The following is a 20,064-nucleotide window of genomic DNA, read 5'->3' on the forward strand; positions in this document are numbered from 1 at the left end:
ATACGTAATAACTTCTGTTCATTTTAAGTTCGATTTAATTTTACGCGTGGATATGTTACGGGTAATTGTCCCGGGTAAATCTTCGCCAGGATTGAATTGTCCAGAGGATATTTCTATGGGGAGGGGTATTTTTCCGCGGAGGTGAAGCGAGGTATCCTGGCGTTATTTAAAGAACGATCAGAAATAAAAGACAAGTTTTTTCAACTGAAAGTAAGGAGCAATATTAAAACTTAAAACAAAACAGAAATTATTAAGCCAATGAGGGGGGGTTGCCCCCTTTTCAACATCTCACTCTTTGTGCTAAAGTTTAAATTTTGTCCCAATTCTTTAAAAAACCTGTAGCTTGAAGAGCGAGGTGTTGAGGAGGGGGGCAACCGCCCTCATATATGTAATAATTTCTTTTCGTTTTAAGTTTTAATTTTTCTCTTTACTTTCAGTTGAAAAAACTTGTTTTATATTCTTTATTTAATGAACATAAGAGCCAAACAATTTTCTAAAGGCAATAGAGAAAGTATGTCAATTAAAGTAAAAGTATTTAAAAAGGAAAAAAAAAGAAAGAAGTAACAAAAAATACAGAAAGCAATAGCCTACTTACAAAAACTAAGATAGAAACTCCCAGCATTAAGTTCTGTTGAGGAATGCCGAAGCGTAAGACGGATATCATAGGCAGCGCAACAGCGCTGCCTAAGTAAAGAACGATGTTGGCACAATGTATTATTTTTTTTTTTCATACCAGGGCACTTCGTATCGAAGGAGTTGTCGCAGAAACTTCGAAAAGAGCACATTCGATTGGAAATTGAAATGGCTAGTGCCTTTTTTAATAGTCAAAAGTGATTGGAGGGCAACTAGCCCCCCCCCACACCTATCATTTCCCGAAAAACATACAATCAAAATTTTGAGATAGCCATTTTGTTCAGCGTAGTTGATTTCCAGATAGAAAATATATTTTTGAGAAGGAGACTCCCCCACAACCCTCAGGGCAAGGGTTTTAAGTTATACCCTGAGGGCATATAAGAACGATGTTTATACAATGTATTATTTTTTTTTTTTTTTTCCTTTAGAACGTGACACTTCGTATCGAAGAAGAACAAGATAAAAAAAAAAAAAAAAAAATTTAAAACTAAAAAACCAATTGAATTTTTCTGAAGAACTGGTTTAGCCTGCCTACCAGCCCAGTGGAAAAGGCAGGCAAGCCTAGCAGCCCCAACCCCAGGGGTGCAATTGGGGACCCCCCAGGTACAGTCTTTTTATTTTTCTGCCTGGTGCCTACACCTCTGCTTCGCTGTTATTAGAACCTTTTTTATAATTTATAATTGCTTGTGCCAGCCGGAAGATCCCTTGCCTTTTGCTGTTGGCTTGTAGCTTGATTAGCCTAGTTTGGATTTCATATTAGCCTTCATAATAGGTGACAACTCAAAAAAGAGCTATAGACCACCTAGTCACAGAGAGATGAGGTCAGACTGCTCCATCCCGTAGAGTAGATCTGAAGCTATTAATGAGAGGATTACGATGTTTACCTCACACATTAACACCCTTAAGAACAAGAAGAAGCTAATTGCAGATTCACTTAATGACCAAAACCTTAAATCTACTATGGCAGAAGTTGTCAGTGAGGCACTGTCTAATGAGGTTGGTTCTTTGGTTGAGGCATCTGTTAAAAAAACTTGCCTCTAGTCATCTGCCTGCTGATTTTGATGCTAACAACATGGAAATTATTAAACAAGAGGTATATAATAGTCTAAAAATAGATTTTGATGTGCTTGTGGAAAAATCACTAAAACAATATGATTTGAGGATGTCAAAGCTTAAATCATCTCTTCATTTGCTTGACTCAGGTTTGTCAGAGCTGCAAAAATCTCTGAAGCCAATTCAACTCAATGTGGATCGTCCGAAAGATCAGTTTAACGAAATGAAAATTTCAAATCAGCTGATCCTATTCGGTTTCAAAGAAGACCCTCATCCAGAAGCTTCTGAAAGCAAATTTCTAGCATTTTGCAGTACTAGATTTCCTGGTATTCCTTTGACTAAGAATGCCATAGTTTCTGTTAGAAGGATTGGAAAACAAGGCTCAGGTTTGAAATCTCGCCAACTTGTTGTTGAATTTTGTAGTCCAAGAATGCAACAGTTTATTCTTAGAGAAAAGAAAAGTTTACTAGGTAGTGGTGTCTTTATTTCTGAGTCACTTACAAAGCCTAGACTTCAGCTACTTAATTAAGCTAAATCAAAGCTTGGGAAGAGCTCTAAATGGTCTAGTGGAGGAGAAATACTTACCCAGGTTTTTGATGTTCAAGTGATTACTGTTAAAGAGACATCTCAAGTTGATGCTCTCCGTCAGTCAACTACAGCCCATCCAAGCGCCTCCCTGGACTGAAATAAACTATTTTCCCCCTTTTAGCTCTGTTGTTTTTTTTTGGTTTTTTTTAACCCTTTATGATATAATGGTTTTACTTATGCTTGCATTTATGTTGTTTTAAATTATTTTTTTAAATTAATTACATAAACCATTGATAACTCTTTACTCTGGTTGCTTATTTATTGTTTTGCCTTTTTCTTTATTTTGTTTTTGCATTTGTCCTTGTAATTGTTTGTTATTTTTTAATTTTTTTTTGCTTTGTAGCTTGTTATTGTTCTTTGTCTTGTAGGCTTTTTTTTCTTCTCTTTCTTTTCTATTTTGACTACAAGTTTCACCTTTTTAGTTTCAATTTACCCTCTGCTATTTCAGCCTGTTTGTTTGATATCTTGTTCATTTGTGAAGATATTGTGTGCGTTTGTTATGTGTGGTAAATCTGGCTGATTTTTCTTTTCTTTTGAATTCTTCTATTCTTAAATCAGTTATCTTTGAGCAACCAAGTAGCGCTGGCAAACAAGAGGCCCACACACTTGACCCTCTTCTTGAATCTATGGTTAATTCTAGTTGCAATTATCATACTACTATTGAATTTTGTGATAAAATCATGCCTTCTCTCTCATTAAATAGTTGCTTTAATGTATTTTGCTTGAATGTACGTGGGATACGAGCTAAGTGGGATAGTCTGAAATCATATTTGTGGTCTGATAATTCTTGCCCTTTTGATGTAATTGGTTTAACAGAAACATGGTTTTCTGATAGTGAAAATTTAACAGCCTATGATACGCATGGTTATACTGCTATTCACGTCCCTAGAATGGTAACAAAGTGTTCAGGGGGCATTGCTTTATTTATAAAATCTGATATTAAATTTAGTAGACAGTATTACCCTGAATACTTGTTTACTTCAGTAGTATTTAATAGTAGGACAATTTAATCTCTTTTCATTGATCTGAAAAACCATTTAGCATGTGACACTGTTTGCTTATTTTAAAAGCCCCCTCCTTTCCCAACACATCTGTTCTATGATTTGCTTGATCAGCTTTCAGGTGCGGGAAATTTCTCTAAAAAACGTATTTGTGTTTTGGGAGATTTTAATTGTAATATGTTAAATGTTGGATTAAGTGATGAATGTGACCATCTCTTTGATGTGCTTTCTTCTTTTCGGCTACTTCCTTCAATTTTTTTTCCTTCTCGTGTTGATCCTACAAGAAATTCTGCCACTTTGATAGATAATATTTTCATTTCTCATTCTCCAAATTTGAATTTTACTTCTGGTCTTGTTTTCACTGATCTGTCTGATCACTTCCCTATTTATCTATCACTTTTTGTACCTAAAACTGAGATTGCTGTGAATAAGCAAGGTGAATCTTCTTTTAGAACTTTTACAGATAAAGAAATTTCTAATTTAACTCTTAGTCTTCAGAGTAATGATTGGTCTAGTGTTCTTGAAGCTAATGATGTTGAATGTGCAACAAGATTATTTGTGTGTCGTATGGGAGCTCTGTTGGATAATCATTTTCCTCTTAGGAAGAGGCAAGGGCATTCTATACCCAAATGCCCATGGATGTCCATAGGTCGGATTAATGCTACACATATGAAGGCGTCTCTGTTCAAAGTTACATGTTAAAGTAAAACAAAGGATGATCTTTTGAAGTATAAACATTATAAAAATGTACTTACGACTTCAGTACGTGCAGCCAAAAAGCTCTATTTTTCGCGTCGAATTGATGAGTGTAAGGGGAACTTGTGAAAGGTTTGGAATGTAGTTAATGAAGCTATTTCTCGCAAGAAACTCAAACAGTCCCCCCCATGTCATTACAGGAATACTGATGGATCTATTGTGGATAAAAATTCTTCAGGAAATGCCTTCAATTCGTATTTCACCAGTCTTCCTTCAGTTCCCATTCAACCCAAGAGTAGGGTAAGTAGTTTTCCCAGAGCAGAAAAGTCATTTTTTCTTGCTCTAGGCAGTGATACTGAGATTTATAGTATTATTTCCCAGCTTCCAAGTAGCCGTTCAGTTGATGGTTTTGGTTTGAGCAATAATGTTCTTAAAAAAATTGGTCAGTTTGTTTCTAACCCCATCTCACACATAACTAACCTCTCTTTTTCTTCTGGTGTTTTCTCTCATTTATTTAAAGTTGCTAATGTTTTACCTCTGCATAAAGAAGGTGATTCATCTCTAATTTCAAATTATAGACCCATTTCTCTTCTTCCTGTCATCTCTAAGGTTGTTGAAAGAGTAGTGTATTGTAGACTCTCTTCATTTGTTTTTAGTACTAACACGACTGCAGGAAATTCTCTCAGTATTCTATCAGTATGGTTTTCGTCCCACTTTCTCTACCTCGTATGCACTCTCAGGTGCAACAGAGTTTGTGCGTGTTAATCTGGACAAGGGCTTGTGTGTTTTGGGTCTATTTCTTGACTTTTCAAAGGCCTTTGATATGGTTGACCACTCTGTTCTTTTGTCTAAACTTTCTTTATTTGGAGTACATTGAGTCCCACTAGAATGGTTAAGGTCTTATTTGTCAGGAAGATCACAGTATGTTTCGGTTAATGGTAATTCTTCCACTACTTTACCTATATTGAAGGGTGTCTCACAGGGCTCTGTCCTTGGACCACTTTTGTTTTTAATTTACATTAATGATCTCGTTGATGGTCTTCATCTTCTTGTGCACCCTATTCTTTTTGCTGACAACAGTAACTTTTTCATTACTGCAGTAGATCTGCCATCTACCAATTCCCTAGTTCAAGGTCTTCTTGATAAAGTAAAAGATTGGTGCTGGTAAAATTGTACGACTCTCATTAGCCAAAACTGTGTCATTGTATGCTTCAGGACCTCTTATCGTACGAAAGACGTACGGGAGCCAATCATCCTGACTTATGGGAATGATGTTATACCGCAAGCTGCTATGGTGAAATTTCTTGGTGTGTATCTTGACTGTTTTCTCTCTTTTAAGCCTCATATAACTCACACCCGTTCCCTCATCTTCCACCAGTCTTCAATGTTGCACCGGGTTAACTCATTTCTTCCCCAAGATGTCATGCTTTCTCTTTATTATGCTTTTATTTTTCCTTACCTTTCTTATTGCTGCTCTGTCTGGGGTAATACTAATAAATATCTTCTCTGCTCACTTCAAAGAGCCCAAAATAGGGCAGTGAAGGCTACTTTTCTTTTCCCTCGGCTTTACCCTTCCTCTGATCTTTATAATTATACTGGAATAGCTCTGCTGGATCGTATTGTGATTAAAAGTAATCTTTATTTAGCGCATTCTGCTTTTCTAGGTATACTTCCACGGCCTCTACAGCAATTTTTTTCACGGACAGGCTCAGGTAGGTACTCTACTTTTTAATGTAGTTCTTCTCTTAGATTTATTTTGCCCAAACGTTCATCTACAGCAGCCCAGAGGTCTCCTGTTTATAAATCAATTCAATTATGGAATTCAATCTCACCGGATGTCTCGTTATTTCTGTCTGCAAAGGCAGTTATTCGTCGTGTATTTCCAGTTTAGTAATTTCTCTCTCCTTCGTTTATTTTCCCTGTTTTCTCTTTTCCTAGTGTTTCTCCTTTTGTGTTTTTACCTTATATATCGTTATTATTATTATTTTTTTTTTAATGTATGTTAGTGTTCATTATCTTTAATCTTTATTTCATATATATTGTTTGATTTAGAGTTATATTTATGTTTTTTTCAGTACTTTATTATTGTGTTGTAAGGCCCACAACAAGCCAAGCTTCTTGGGCCAAATAATTTTTCTTTACGTTTGTAATACAGTTTAGTATTAATAAAATGATTGATTGATTGATTGATTGAAGAAGTTATCGCAGAAACTTCGAAAAGGGCTCATTCAATTGGAAATTGGAGTGGCTTGTGCCCTTTTTCGGAGTCGAAAGTGATTGGAAGGCAACTAACACCCCTTCCACGCCCCCCATTTCCCGAAACACATCCAATAAAAATTTAGAGATAACCATTTTGTTCAGCGTAGTTGATTTCAAGGTAGAAATTATGTTTTTGATGAGACCCCCACAGCATTCAGGGCAAGGGTTGTATGTTATGCCCTGGGGGATTATAAGGGTTTTATAGAAGGCGTTGTCGTAGAAACTTAAAAAAAGGCCCGTTCGATTGGAAATTAAAAGGGCTAGTGCCCTTTTTAATAGTCGAAAGTGATTGGAGGGCAACTAACCCCCTCCCACGTCCACATTTTCCCCAAACACATCAAATCAAAATTTCGAGATAGCCTTTTTGTTCAACGTATTTTTAAGTTCTGGAAATTAGGTCTTTGAGGAAGACAAACCCCCAACAGCCCTCAAGGCAAGGATTGTATGTTATGACCTGGGGACATATAAGGTTTTTATAAAAAGTCTTGTCGCAGAAACTTCAAAAAGGGTTCAGTCGATTAAATATTAAAATGGCTAGTGCCCTTTTTAGTTATCGAAAATGACTGTTAAGCCACTAACAACTTATCAAGATCCATTATTTTTCGAAACACGTGCAATCAAAATTTTGGATAGCCATTTTGTTCCACCCAGTTTAAAGTACAGGAAATTATACATTTGATTAGGACACTCCCCCCAAAGTCTTCAGGGTAAGGGTTATAAGTTATGCCCTGAGGGCACATAAGGTTTTCATTGAAAGCTTTGTCCTAGAAACTTGTAAAGAGCTCATTCGATTGGAAATTCAAAGGGATAGTGTCATTTTTAATAGTCGAAAGTGATTGGAGGGCAACTAACCCCCCTCTCACGCCCACCATTAATCCAAATGCTTCCGATTAAAATTTTGAGCCTGCCGCTTTATTCAACGTAGTTGTAAGTTCTGTAAATTAGGTCTTTGAGGATGACAACCCCTCCCACTCAGAGCCCTCAGGGCAAGGGTTACAAGTTATACCCTGGGGGAATATAAGGTTTTTTATTGAAAGCTTTGTCGTAGAAACTTGAAAAAAGGTGCATTCGATTGGAAATTCGAAGGTCTAGTGCCCTTTTTAATACTCGAAAGTGATTGGACGACAACTGACCCCCCTCTCACGCCCACCTTTTCCACAAACACATCCAATCAAAATTTTTAGATAGCCATTTTGTTCAGCGTAGTTGATTTCTAGATAGAAATTATGTTTTTAAGGAGGAAACTCCCCCACAGCCCTCAGGGCAAGGGTTGTAAGTTATGCCCTGGGGGCATATAAGGTTTTTATAGAAAGCGATCTCGTAGAAACTTCAAAAAGGGCTCATTTGATTGGAAAATGAAATGGCTAGTGCCCTTTTAAAAGCGATTGGAAGGGAACTAACACCCCTTCCACGTCCACCATTTCCCCAAACAAATCCAATCAAAATTTTGAGATAGCCATTTTGTTCCACAAAGTTCAAAATTCAGGAAATTATACCTTTGAGCAGGACATTAAGTTATGCCCTGGGGGCATATAAGTATTTATTGAAATCTTTGTCGTAGACACTTGAAAGAGATCTTTCGATTGGAAATTCAAAGGGCTAGTGCCCTTTTTAATAGTCGAAAGTGATTTGAGGGCAACTAACCCCCTCTCACGCCCACCTTTTCCCAAAACACATCCATTCAAAAAAATTTTATACCCATTTTATTCAACGTACGGTAGTTGAAAGCTTTGGAAATTAGGTCTTTAAGGATGACAACCCCTCTCCCCACAACCCTCAGGGCAAGGGTTGTAAGTTATGCCCTAGAGGCATGTATGGTTTTTATAGAAAGTGATGTAAAAACATCAAAAAGGGCTCATTCAATTGGAAATTGAAGGTGCTAGTGCCCTTTTATTAGTCGAAAGTGATTGAAGGGCAACTAACCCCCCTCTTACGCCCACCTTTTCCCCAAACACATCCAATCGAAATTTTGAGATAACCATTGTGTTCAACGTAGTAGAAAGTTCTGGAAATTCGGTCCTTGATGGTGACAACCCCCCCCAGCCCTCAGGGCAAGGGTTGTAAGTTATCCCCTGGGGGCATATAAGGTTTTTGTTGAAAGTGTTGTTGTAGAAACTTCAAAATGGCTCATTTGATTGGAAATTGAAAGGGCTATTGCATATAAAGTTCTTATGGCTAAAGCAGGCTAAAGCATAAAGGGCTAAAGTATATAAAGTTCTTATGGAAAGAAAAGAAGCCAGATGCCTTCCAACCACTTATATCCCTTAAAAAAAAAAAAAAAAATAAAAAACCATTAATTTTTCATCAAATGAGCCCCTTTAAAGTTGCCATGACTCGTAACTTTGCTGTGTCATAGTAATTGCGGGTACTTTGGTCGTGTGAACTCTAGAAAAGGCTAATTGGATTGGAAGTGTATAGTTCTAGTTCCCTTCTAAGAGTCAAAAGTGGTTGAGGGCAGCTAGTCCTCCCCTCTAACATCCTCTTTACCCCAAACGCATCCTATTGAAATTTTGAAATAGCCATTTTGATAACAATAGACGAAAGAGCATATGAGAACGTCTCAAGAGTGAACACAACTCCCAAGAGCTTAGAGGCAAGGGTTTTAAGTTATGCCCTGGGGCATATAAGGTTTTATGAAACGGGTGGTCGTATAAACTTCGGATCAAAGGGGGCTTATTTGATTAGAAACCGGAAAAAAGATTGTTTTTAATAGTTGAAAGTGATGGTAGAGCGACTAACCCTTTTCCCAAACACATCCAATCAAAATTTTGAGATAGCCATTTTGTTTAACGTAGTTGAAAGTTCTGGAAATTATGTCTTAGAGGATGACAACCATCCTCACAGCCTTTAGGGTAAGGGTTGTAATTTATGCCCTGGTGGCATGAATTGGAAATCGAAAGGCCTAGTGCCCTTTTTAATAGTCGAAAGTGATTGGAAGGCTTGAAATTTTTATAGTAAAGATCGATGTGGGTATAACGTATGATTTTGTTGTTGTTGTTTAGACCAGGGCACTTCATATCGAAGGAATTGTCGTAGGAACTTCGAAAAGGGCTCATTTGATTGAAAATAGAAAGGGCTGATGCCCTTTTTAATAGTCAAAAGTGATTGGAGGGCAACTAATCCCCCTTCCATGCCCACCCTCCCATTTGCCTCTATGTTTAAAAACTAATTAAAATGCACTGTGTTAATGCTAATTCCCAATAAGGCATCTCAGCAGTATCCCAAGAACGACTGAGGTTATTATGTTCAAACTTTCAGGGCTACCTCTGCTCTTAAAATTTAACCAAGTCAAAATAGCTTAAGTGTATCCAACCTATCAAAGAAAGTAAGCAGATTCTTTGCGAATGGTATATGTTTACAAACTAAATGTTGCCTTAAGATTAAATAAAAATGCACTGTGTTAATGCTAATTCCCAATAAGGCATCTCAGCAGTATCCCAAGAATGACAGTAGTATCTATATAGGGAATCCGAAAAATAAATGAAAAAATACATGGAATTACAAACGAAAAGGGACAAGAAAACCCACGTCTGAGACACTACAGTTACACATGGACATCGCAAAAAAAAGCTGGCAAGGTATAAAGTGGCCAAGCATGTTTTGAAGCTATAGTCAATGTTTTATAAGATAATTAGACTGGTTTTTGAGGCAACATCAGTTTTTCTAGGAGCCAATCAGAGACAGCGGAGGTTGCTCAATATACGATAACTTGATTGGTGATTGGATTCGAATAAAAGGAATGGTTTTCATTACAATTCATATTAGTAAGAGAATTGAATTCAGAGAGAATAGTTTATTTGAGAGGATATTAGTAGAGAAAATGAGTGGTGCATTTACGTTATTGGAGATTGATCCTGGAGCCGGCAGCAGCAACGATATACTAGTACCCAATGTGGCTATGGAAATAACCAGAGGGTGTTGACTATACCTTGAATGGGACGATATGTATGCTAGATACGTGATATCATTAAGGAAATTTAAGCAGGAGGAGCAACTATGTTTTTCTGCGAAACTGAATATTGTGCATATAAATAGCATATAATTCGGGCAGCATTAGATGTGCTAGTGAATTATATTGATGAGAACAAAATGCATCAGTGAATATTATTGTTGTAATTATGCTCAATAAAATTGTTTCTAAATCAAAGGTATTTTTCTTTCTATAGTAGACTAGCGTATATTTTTTAGAGTAGAAAAATTTTGGTTAGTCTGTAATTGGTTGTGAGATTGTTAGGACTCTAAAAAATGGGTAAATTTGAAAAAGATAGAATCTTGGAAAATCTAGTGTTTATGGAAAAACGTTTGATTCTAGTTGATGATTTTCCAAAGCTGTCTATTCAAAGGAAGATATTTTCTCGGGGAATGCTTGTCGATATAATGAAAGCTGATTCTTCGTCATTAGACTATTGTATGAAGCTTCTACGTCGTGGTCCAAATGCATTTACACAATTTACTGATATATTGATCACGACACGGCAAAATGATATTGTGGATATGCTTTTAAAAATTAGTTTAGAAACTTAGGACTTTTTTTTTCATGAGAACGATGGCGTTTAAGGATGATTTCCTCCTCTCTCTCTATCTAAATTTTTTGTGGTTGGTAGCTCAGTTTCATTGTGGCAGTGAGAGTGTCAACCCATGAAAAAATGTTCAGTACATACCCGCTATGCATGTGTAAAGTATTTAACATCAATTCGAGAAGCTTTTCCGGGTATCTCATTTCGTAGTTAGTTGGGGATTTATGTGTCAACGAGACCGATCCAGGGGGGAGCTCTTGGGACTAAAGCTAGTCGTGGGAAAGTGGTCGGTCCCAGGTCTGGAACTTCCGTTCCAGGAAAATTACATTCTCCGTTCATTTCTAAAGGGAGTCCATCTCTCGCCTTCATCGTAGTTAGTGGTTCTTGTGCTACCTTATTTTCTCTATGTGTATTGTCACGTTATTTAATAAAGACTATGTACCAACATTTATCGTCTATCTTTGGAATTTACGTAAACCATTACATCTGCCAATTATAAAAGGGCATACAGAAAGAACTAAAAATAGGTTTACAGAGTGCTGACAGCAGAATTTTACAGAGTGGTGGCAGCGGTGGGATTAGTGGAGCATATATCACTAGGGGAAAACCTCCAAGTGACACTTGAGTGACCGTTATATGTACTTACGACATCTAACGCTAAATACTGGCAACATATTTAAGAGCTATGTCGCCCGCTACCAAAATTAATTGTGATATTTAGCCGCAAATATTACAAAAGACTGATGAAAAGACATCGAAATGTTACGAGGTATTGAACCTTTTTCTATTCAAAGCCCCTTCTTGAGAAACATTTTCTTTTAAATGAACATTTTTAAATAGGCTGTTACACAATGCCTAATATGGATTTCCTCGCGATAGCTTCTACCTACTAATTCCAATTTCTACAACTGAAAGTCTCCGGTTGATTTCTACCTTCACTTAGCCATTTTACGTTTGGTGTTTTTTTTTTTACCTGATTTTATTAAGTCAACGTGTGATCTACATTTGACAGTTTCCAAACAAAATTTTACATTGTGAATTCGATAATCGAAAATTAATTCTCAATTGTGACTCCATTTGACGCTAGTGATTTAATTGAGACCAACTGCAATTAGATATAAGACAAACGACCTTTCGTAAGTGATTTACCACGACTAAACAACCCAGTAAATTTTATTAGACCCTTGTTGTTAGTAGTGAAGTTTATTGCCCGAAATCTAGCGTCCGTAATTAAAGAATTGTGTTTAAAACCAACATTTAAATTTTTAGAGTAATTGCTTTTTCAAATTTTGATCTCAATATGTCAGTTTTTATTCCTATACTTGATCCTGTGGAAATTGGATATAACAAAAAGGTTGCTTTTGATTTTGTAAGACAGTGAAGGATAAATGTCATAGTTCCACCTCTTTTATTTGACTCAAATGATCCTGATTTCGATCAAGATGAACTTTATGATTACCTTCAAAAGATCAAGACATGGGTCCCAACAAACCCTCCAACTCCCCTGAGCACCACCCCAATTAATCCTCCAATAGAACAGCCTCAACAGTCCCAAGTAATAGGATCGCTAATTGACCCTTTTTTTAGTAATAACGCCACTCACAAAGTCAGAAAGTGGAAAAATAATTAAGTTTGTTACAAAATTTGTTACAAAGTTACAAAAATTGAGTTTGTTGCAAAGTAAAAAAAAAAAAAAAAAAAAAAAAAAAAAAATTCAGTTGTTGTTAAATTGGTCTGATTCAAAAGCTTTGCGCCATTTTTGGCCCATGGTTTGTTTCGCTCCTTTTTTGGGAATCTGGATCCCACGATTATAAATTTGTCAAGTTTAAAAGGTGGATTACTTGTAGTATATACCCCAGGCAAAATAGTAGGCAAAATGGTTGCAGAGTTTGTAGGCGTGGCTCAATTTAAGGATGAAAGGGTATATCTATTCTATAGAAGGATGCAAAAATTAGGAAGGTCATTTAGGGTGTCCTTAGAAGCCAGGGATGATGGTGTAGTTCTTGGAAGATTTGCTCTAAATTTATTCAAGGAGTGGATCAGACCGTCCTACAAACGGTATTTGTTAGAGAACAGTGCAGAATTTTTTTTGTTTAGGTGATGCGTATAAGGTTGCAATACAATATGAACAGATAGAACAGATAGTGGGGAAAGGAGACACGTCTTCTTTTTCCGAGGAATTTCTTTCTGCGCTGACGAGGGTGAAATTTGGACTCAATGATAATGAGAAGGCACTGCGAGATGGTACTGATTCCTCGCAGGGCGGTTTGGCTACCCAGGAAAAGGGAGCTGGTTTTGAGGTCCCGTGGGATGGTAATGATGCCTCACGGGATGGTTTTTTTTGTTGCACTGCGAGATGGTACTGATTCCTCGCAGGGCGGTTTGGCTACCCAGGAAAAGGGAGCTGGTTTTGAAGTCCCGTGGGATGGTACTGATGCCTCACGGGATGGTTTTTTTTGTTGCACTGAGAGATGGTACAGAATCCTCGCAGGGAGGTTAGGCTACCCAGGAAAAGGGAGCTTGTTTTAAGTTCCCGTGGGATGTTACTGATGCCTCACGTGATGGTTTTTTTTGTTGAACTGAGAGATGGTAGTGATTACTCTCAGGGTGTTTTGGCTACCCAGGAAATGGGAGCTGGTTTTAAGTTCACGTGTGTTTTTTATGATGCCTCACGGGATACTTTTTTTTTTGTTTCACTGCGAGATGTTACTGATGCCTCGCAGGGCGGTTTGGCTACCCAGGGAGATAGAGCTGGTTGTAATATCTCGCGAGATGAGGTTGATGCCTCACGGGATGGTTTTAATGCGTAGCGCTAATAGTTATGTAGAGATATCAACAGTAGTACTGCCATTTGTCGAACCACAAGTTGTAGAGAAAAACCAAATAGGTCTAAACCGAGGCGTTCCGTAGCAATAAAACCCCGAAGATTTTATTGGGAATAATATCTTAACGTCATTGCAGCATGGTATGATTTTTAGAGTTTCTGCAATTTCATTTATTTGTCGCTGGTATTTTCAGGATTAATTAGCCTTTCCCGGTCATTCCTTTTGCCCTAATTCAAAGTTTATACATAATCCCAACTTTCCTTGTTCTCATCAAATTCAGGAGTATGGGGAACAAATCTATTTTAAAGTATACAAAGAAAAATGAAGTGTTAAAATATCCAGTTTCCGACTACGGTTGTTAGTGTGGTTCGTTTATACTATGTAAGTTTTTACTTATGCAAGTATTGTGTAGTGTTTATATTATATAATTGTTTACTAGTTTATGCTGTAGAATGTTAGTAGGCGAGAAGTGAATAATTTGGGAAGGGACTGTTTTGAATTCAATTAAAGTTTGGGGGTTTAATGAGAAGCCAAATTTGAGAAATTTAACTTAAAACAGGGGGGAGAATCTGTAAAGTATTTAACATCAATTCGAGAAGCTTTTCCGGGTATCTCATTTCGTAGTTAGTTGGGGATTTATGTGTCAACGAGAGCGGTCCAGGGGGGAGCTCTTGGGACTAAAGCTAGTCGTGGGAAAGTGGTCGGTCCCAGGCCTGGAACTTCCGTTCCAGGAAAATTACATTCTCCGCTCATTTCTAAAGGCAGTCCATCTCTCGCCTTCGTCGTAGTTAGTTGTTCGTGTGCTACCTTATTTTCTCTATGTGTATTCTCACGTTATTTAATAAAGACCATGTACCAACGTTTATCGTCTATCTTTGGAATTTACGTAAACCATCACATCTGCCAATTATAAAAGGGCATATAGAAAGAATTAAAAAGAGGTTTACAGAGTGGTGACAGCAGAACTTTACACATGTACACACTGGGCAGCTGGGCAACGTGTGAAAATTGCACAATGATTGATGAGTATGATGAAAAGTGTAGATTATGCAACCCGTGTAAAATGCATAGAGGATATGCTGTACAAATTAAAGATTGTAATTCCTGTCTTGAAGAGGTGTTTGACTCTCATCCTAGAGGCCACCTATTCTCCAATTGCCACTATGATAAATGTAATCAGTGGGAGAATACATATCCCGGTATGATTGGAAAGAATCATAAGCGTGAATTTAGTTTATTGCTACGAGATTGGTATCGTCGTGGTTTTAAATTGTTCTGGGAGGAGGAGCCGGGTCAACGATTCAACTGTTGGAACAACAAAAGAATATGGTTTCTACGTCATCGTTGTGAAGACAATAGCTACTATGATTATAAGCCCACTGATTTTTATTTGGCTGTGACGGAGTGTGATTCGACACTTGAGGACACTGTTTGTGATATTGCTTCAAATAAGTAAATTGAAACACGTGAATTCTATAGAATGAATGAGAATAGTATCATTGACTATACAAAGAGATATGACAAGAGTGAAGTTACACTCTACTGTAGAAAATGTGACCCTGACATTGCAGTACATCAGGATCAGTATACTGTGAATTCGGATAATCTACCTGCACTAGTTGTTGTCGACAAATACCTATATCTAGTAGAAGAGGAAATTTAAAGAGTAGAAAAGTCGTTTTTTATAATTCATATACATTTTTTCATTTATTAATAAACAATTTCAAAAAAATTTTTAGAACAATTTATTAGTATGGCACAAAAATCAATATTAAATAAACTTTTAAGTATATTTTCCACTAGAAAGTCGTTCAATCGAGGTAAGTTAACGTAGATGTCGAGAAACTGCTTGTAGGTATAGCCACGACATCTGAACATGAAAAAGAGTAGTGCATGAAAGCCACATGTCTTAGTCGTTAAATCCTGTACTCTTCCTTGATTTTGAATAATAGTTTTCCCACTGCTCTCAATAAAGTTGCTGATGTATGGAGTGTAGAATTTATATGATAGGCCAAGAGGATCAAAAACTTCAATATTCTTCGCTGTTTGAAGGATGCATAGCCAATGGCCTGTCTTCGAATTCGATGGACTGCTATTAACCATGATTAAAGTATTGTTAACACTTGGAATTTTTTCAATTAAGTCCGATGGTACACAATAGGACTTTTACTGGGACATGTTTGGATCCATACTAAATACGTTGATTATTTGGTTTGTGTTTATGGTGCTATGTCTAGTAGAACACTGCCGTCAGGTGCGATTTCCCAATAGGTTTCAAATTGACTCAGTGATATTAGCGTGATGCTCTCAGTCAGAGCACCGGTAAATATACACTCTAAACTTACATTCCCTGTTCGTACTATGCTCATATCCTAAGTCCCCGACAAGTCCAAAACAATTACCCCAAGATTTTTTGAAAACATTGAATCGGTTATTCCATTTTAAAATAGTTGAGAGTCATGATCTATGGATTGCATGGTCAACTCGTAGCGAGTTCTATAGGATTTTTTGTCAAATGATAGAGTGTATAGTGGAATACCATTCACCTTGCACACAAGGCTAGATAGATCAAAAAAATTGAAATCATGGGGGGATTCAGTCCAAGATCCAACGGCACTGCCACTCTTCACAAAGGCTAAAGCCAATTTTGATGGGATTGCTCCATTGATAAATAATGAATCGTTACAATTACGAGAGCTAGTGGCAATGTGACGTTGATCGGTGATCCTATGGTGGACAAGAAGTTTAATGTTGTTGCTATTGGCTCTTAGCTTTTCCACTGCCAATGAAATAGAGCCCATAACTTTTTGTTGTCGGACGTGGATAATTGCCGATGTGATAATGACATTTGCATCGGGTGCTGCAGGAAGTGTTTTTCTCAAAATGAAATTTGATGGGGCCAGCTCTAACTTCATGTCAATCTTGACATTGGGGGATAGCCATTGGGATATATTGAATATCTCATGATTTAATTTTCCAACCAGATGATATTCCTGGCTCACTGCAGTAGTCAACTCGCCGTCAGTATCAACACCTGATCGATATTCATAGCCCAATGATTGTCCTCTCAACTCCTTGTATGCCTTTGGTGTCATCATCATAAATTGTATGTAGCTTGCATAGTTGGATAAATTATTGCTAGTGCTCACCAATGTTCAATTAATAAATACTTTAATTTGTTTGAACAGATTGTGCAGAATACAGTTTTCATAGGAGAGACCTTCACCAGCAGTTGGAGTTGTATTATCTGACTTTTTCTTCACCACAACATTTAAATCAATAAATGTTGATGCCAAATCAATGAAATAGTCTTCATTGGAAAATATTTGAAAGTGTATATTTTCCAAGAGGGGTTGTTGGGGGGTGGAATTGTTCATAATAGCCGTACTTGACACTGACATCAACATTTTCTGCATTGAATAGATTCAATGAGGAACTGATTGATGGATATGTTTCCTTGTGGGGGAGATGTCATCTTAAGAGAAGAAATCCTTCTTTGATCTAACATTCTTTTTCTTATTCTTCTTATTGGTCTTCCTTGTTTTATTCCTCAAAGTCCTTGTTGATGTCATTTGCTTCCCGCCTGGGTGAAGACTGATGAGTGAATGATATGAACGCATCCTTTGCAATCCCTCCTCATCTTGCCGAGATTTTAGTTGCTCCCAAACGTCTCTTGCTGAAGATCTAATATTTTCCTTAACACTCTCCTTGAAATTCTTGCCGGACCCCCAGTCCTGTAGCGTTGAGGCAGCAAAATTTGACGCAGCAGGTACAAGATATTTTCTGGCAAGGGGTAGTGCAGAACGAAATAGCCTAGCAAACCAGCTACCAAGACAATAGCCAGACATTGTAGTACGTCCCTTGTAGCAGCCCCAACGATTACTTTTTTCATAAAGACTCGAAGCACCGGCAGAGCAGTTTAGAACGGAAGTAAAGAATGAAATTACCCGATTGTTCAATTTAGTCGATTCTGGAGTCGCTTTCAACTGTCCAAAAATTACATATAATCACTGCTATAAGTTTTGTTATAAATAGAGGTTCGCTCAATTCACTTCTTTGTATAAACTGATAGGGTTTCAAATACGAATTATTTACAAGAACATACTGAAGATGCTGTATATTATAGTGAAAAACAAGTTCGTGAGATGTTTCTTGTTCAAGAACACGTAGGAGGGAGACATTTGAATTACCAACTCTCCATGTTTCCACAAAGGATGCATAGAGAAATATGCAAGAGTCCGTGGCAAAACCAGGTGGATAATCAGCAAAAATAACTTGATCCATCCCGTAAACGGTGCCAGCATTTTCCTCATTGATCAAATTCTGTTTAAATCAAAGAACGTCTTTCAGATTATCATTGAGAATAATTATTTTGGTGTCAACAGGTGAGGTAATGTAAATCCTATCGTGTTCCAATGAATAATTAAAATGGAATGTACCATTCCTATGATATGAGATTTTTCTATTGATTGTACGACACAAATCTGTCATATTATCATATTCAATATATTTCAATTTAGCATGTGGATATTCGCTATATTTAAGTGCTTGAAACCATTCATAGTCTACAAAGAGTAACCAATCGAATGGTATAAGATTTATATCATACACATGATCCTTACTCAGGATGTCATACGTATTTTTGAAAATCTAGACGACAAGAGCCACTTCATATGCACCGTCAAATTTGATGGCGGGGGAGAGTTTTATCCAAAAATCACTTGTCGTATTCAAGTCGTTGTAGAGAGGATCGGAAACGTTTGACATAAATGTTACATAGAAGTCATTGGGCATTGTCAATATCTTCAACACCGATCCAAGAATCAAAATCAGAGTTGTATCCTAGCCACCGAACAAGTAACTGTTTCTTACCCCTGCGAGTACGAGTCATTAATATCTTTTCAATTTGATAGATTTCACTATTATTTTTAACTTTTTGTACCTCATAGTCATAAAAGCCGCCGATAATATCTTCATTTTTTGTATCGCGCAAACGATAAGTTATGGGTTTAGTATCTAGGATTTTTGCCACTTTAAAAATTTCTGTGGACCACAAGTAATTCCCTTTTTCAAAAACATTAGTTGTTCTATTAATTCGAACAGTATCACCAACATTGAATTTATTTTTCTTCTGGGCAATCGTTTCATTGGAATATTGTTTAAGAAAGGTGTCAATTGTATCATAATCAGAATGATGAACGTCCTTTGGGGTTGAGTTGGACAGTGATCGACGGGGTCGTTGATTATAAATCAATAAGATTTTATCTAGATCATGAATAAAAGCAGGTGTATTTTTTAATCTACAATATCTTGAAATTAAAAGTCGAATATTTCTTTTCAATCATTCGGCCAATGCAGCCTTTATAGGACTATGAGTATGATAGAACATTGTATTATATTTCGTTAGTACTTTTGCAACATGGGGATTAACAAATTCACTGCCATGATCCGTTTGAATTTTTCTATACAAATCTTGTTTTAGCATACTTTCTATAGCCTGAGCAACTACAATGCCTATCTTTGACCGCAATGGAATTGCATATGCATAACGACTATAACCACTGATTGCAAGTAGAATGTACTTGTACGGTGTATTGTGACGTTGTTGAATCTCATCTAGAGTTAGGAGATCTGCTTGCATTATATGCAATGGGAAAAATGTTTTAGTTTTTCGATATTGATTAGCACGAAGTCTATGATTTCTATGCGAAATGTAACTTGATTCATTTTGTAGATAGTCTTTTACACTTTTAGTGTGAACACCAGTGACCTTGGAAAGAGTGGTGGTGGAACTTAAACCCCCGCTTCATCAATATTTTCATAAACACCTTTCAGAACTTCAACCATTTTGAACGTAAACACGTAGTGTAACGTTCGCTACCCTTTTGTATACTAGTTGTGGTTGGTGATGGGGGTGATGATGACTTGATATGTTTTCGCTTTTTCCTCGCCACCACCATTGTCAAGTTTCCACTACGTGTGCTAGTATTTTCCAATATTGATTTAAAATCTTCTTCTTCTTCTTCCTCTTCATATTTTAATGGTGTTGTTGATGATGATGATGGTGCATATTCATTTAATTTTTTTTAGAATTTTCCTAATGCTAATAGGAATTTTTGATAAGTTTAATGTATTTATAAAATTGTATACATGAGTGTCAAATTCCTAGAGTACTTTACGATTTGTAACCATAGCAGTAATTCAATAATGTAGATTATAGCTGTTTCCGTGAATAATGATCCCCTTCCCATTCCCATCAACTTGAATTTTATCTTGAACATTTTTCATGAGAAACTCTAGGAGTCATGTAATGTTTTCAAGATATTTGTGGGAGCTTAGATTTCCAATTTTCAATAAAATTTAATATAATTCCTCCTTCTTTAATTGTGTTCCAGCAGCAGCAGAATCCTGAGGAGATGATTCTTTATTGTGATCAATACCAGTGGCCTTCGCACGATAGGGCTTATGTTTGTCCAGTCGGCAAAATGCATC

General features: G+C 36.9%; 2 protein-coding genes across 5 annotated transcripts in view; one reads left to right on the top strand and one right to left on the bottom strand.

The window, feature by feature from the left end:
- The window catches only part of Rbcn-3B (WD repeat-containing protein Rbcn-3B), a 289,137-nt gene that overhangs the window by 104,544 nt on the left and 164,529 nt on the right, over nucleotides 1–20,064 (bottom strand). The gene's annotated exons all lie outside the window — the stretch shown is intronic.
- Nucleotides 1–20,064, top strand: part of LOC148952124 (uncharacterized) — a 63,535-nt gene that overhangs the window by 9,832 nt on the left and 33,639 nt on the right. Inside the window, exon 3 of the mRNA XM_089088626.1 lies at nucleotides 1,805–2,156. Coding sequence (XP_088944752.1) covers nucleotides 1,805–2,156 — 352 coding nt within the window. The remainder of the gene's footprint in view (nucleotides 1–1,804; nucleotides 2,157–20,064) is intronic.

This window comes from Artemia sp. Qi Xiang Cuo, chromosome 5 (genome assembly GCF_049724085.1).
Source record: "Artemia sp. Qi Xiang Cuo chromosome 5, ASM4972408v1, whole genome shotgun sequence".
In the NCBI taxonomy this organism is placed as follows: Eukaryota; Metazoa; Arthropoda; class Branchiopoda; order Anostraca; family Artemiidae; genus Artemia; species Artemia sp. Qi Xiang Cuo.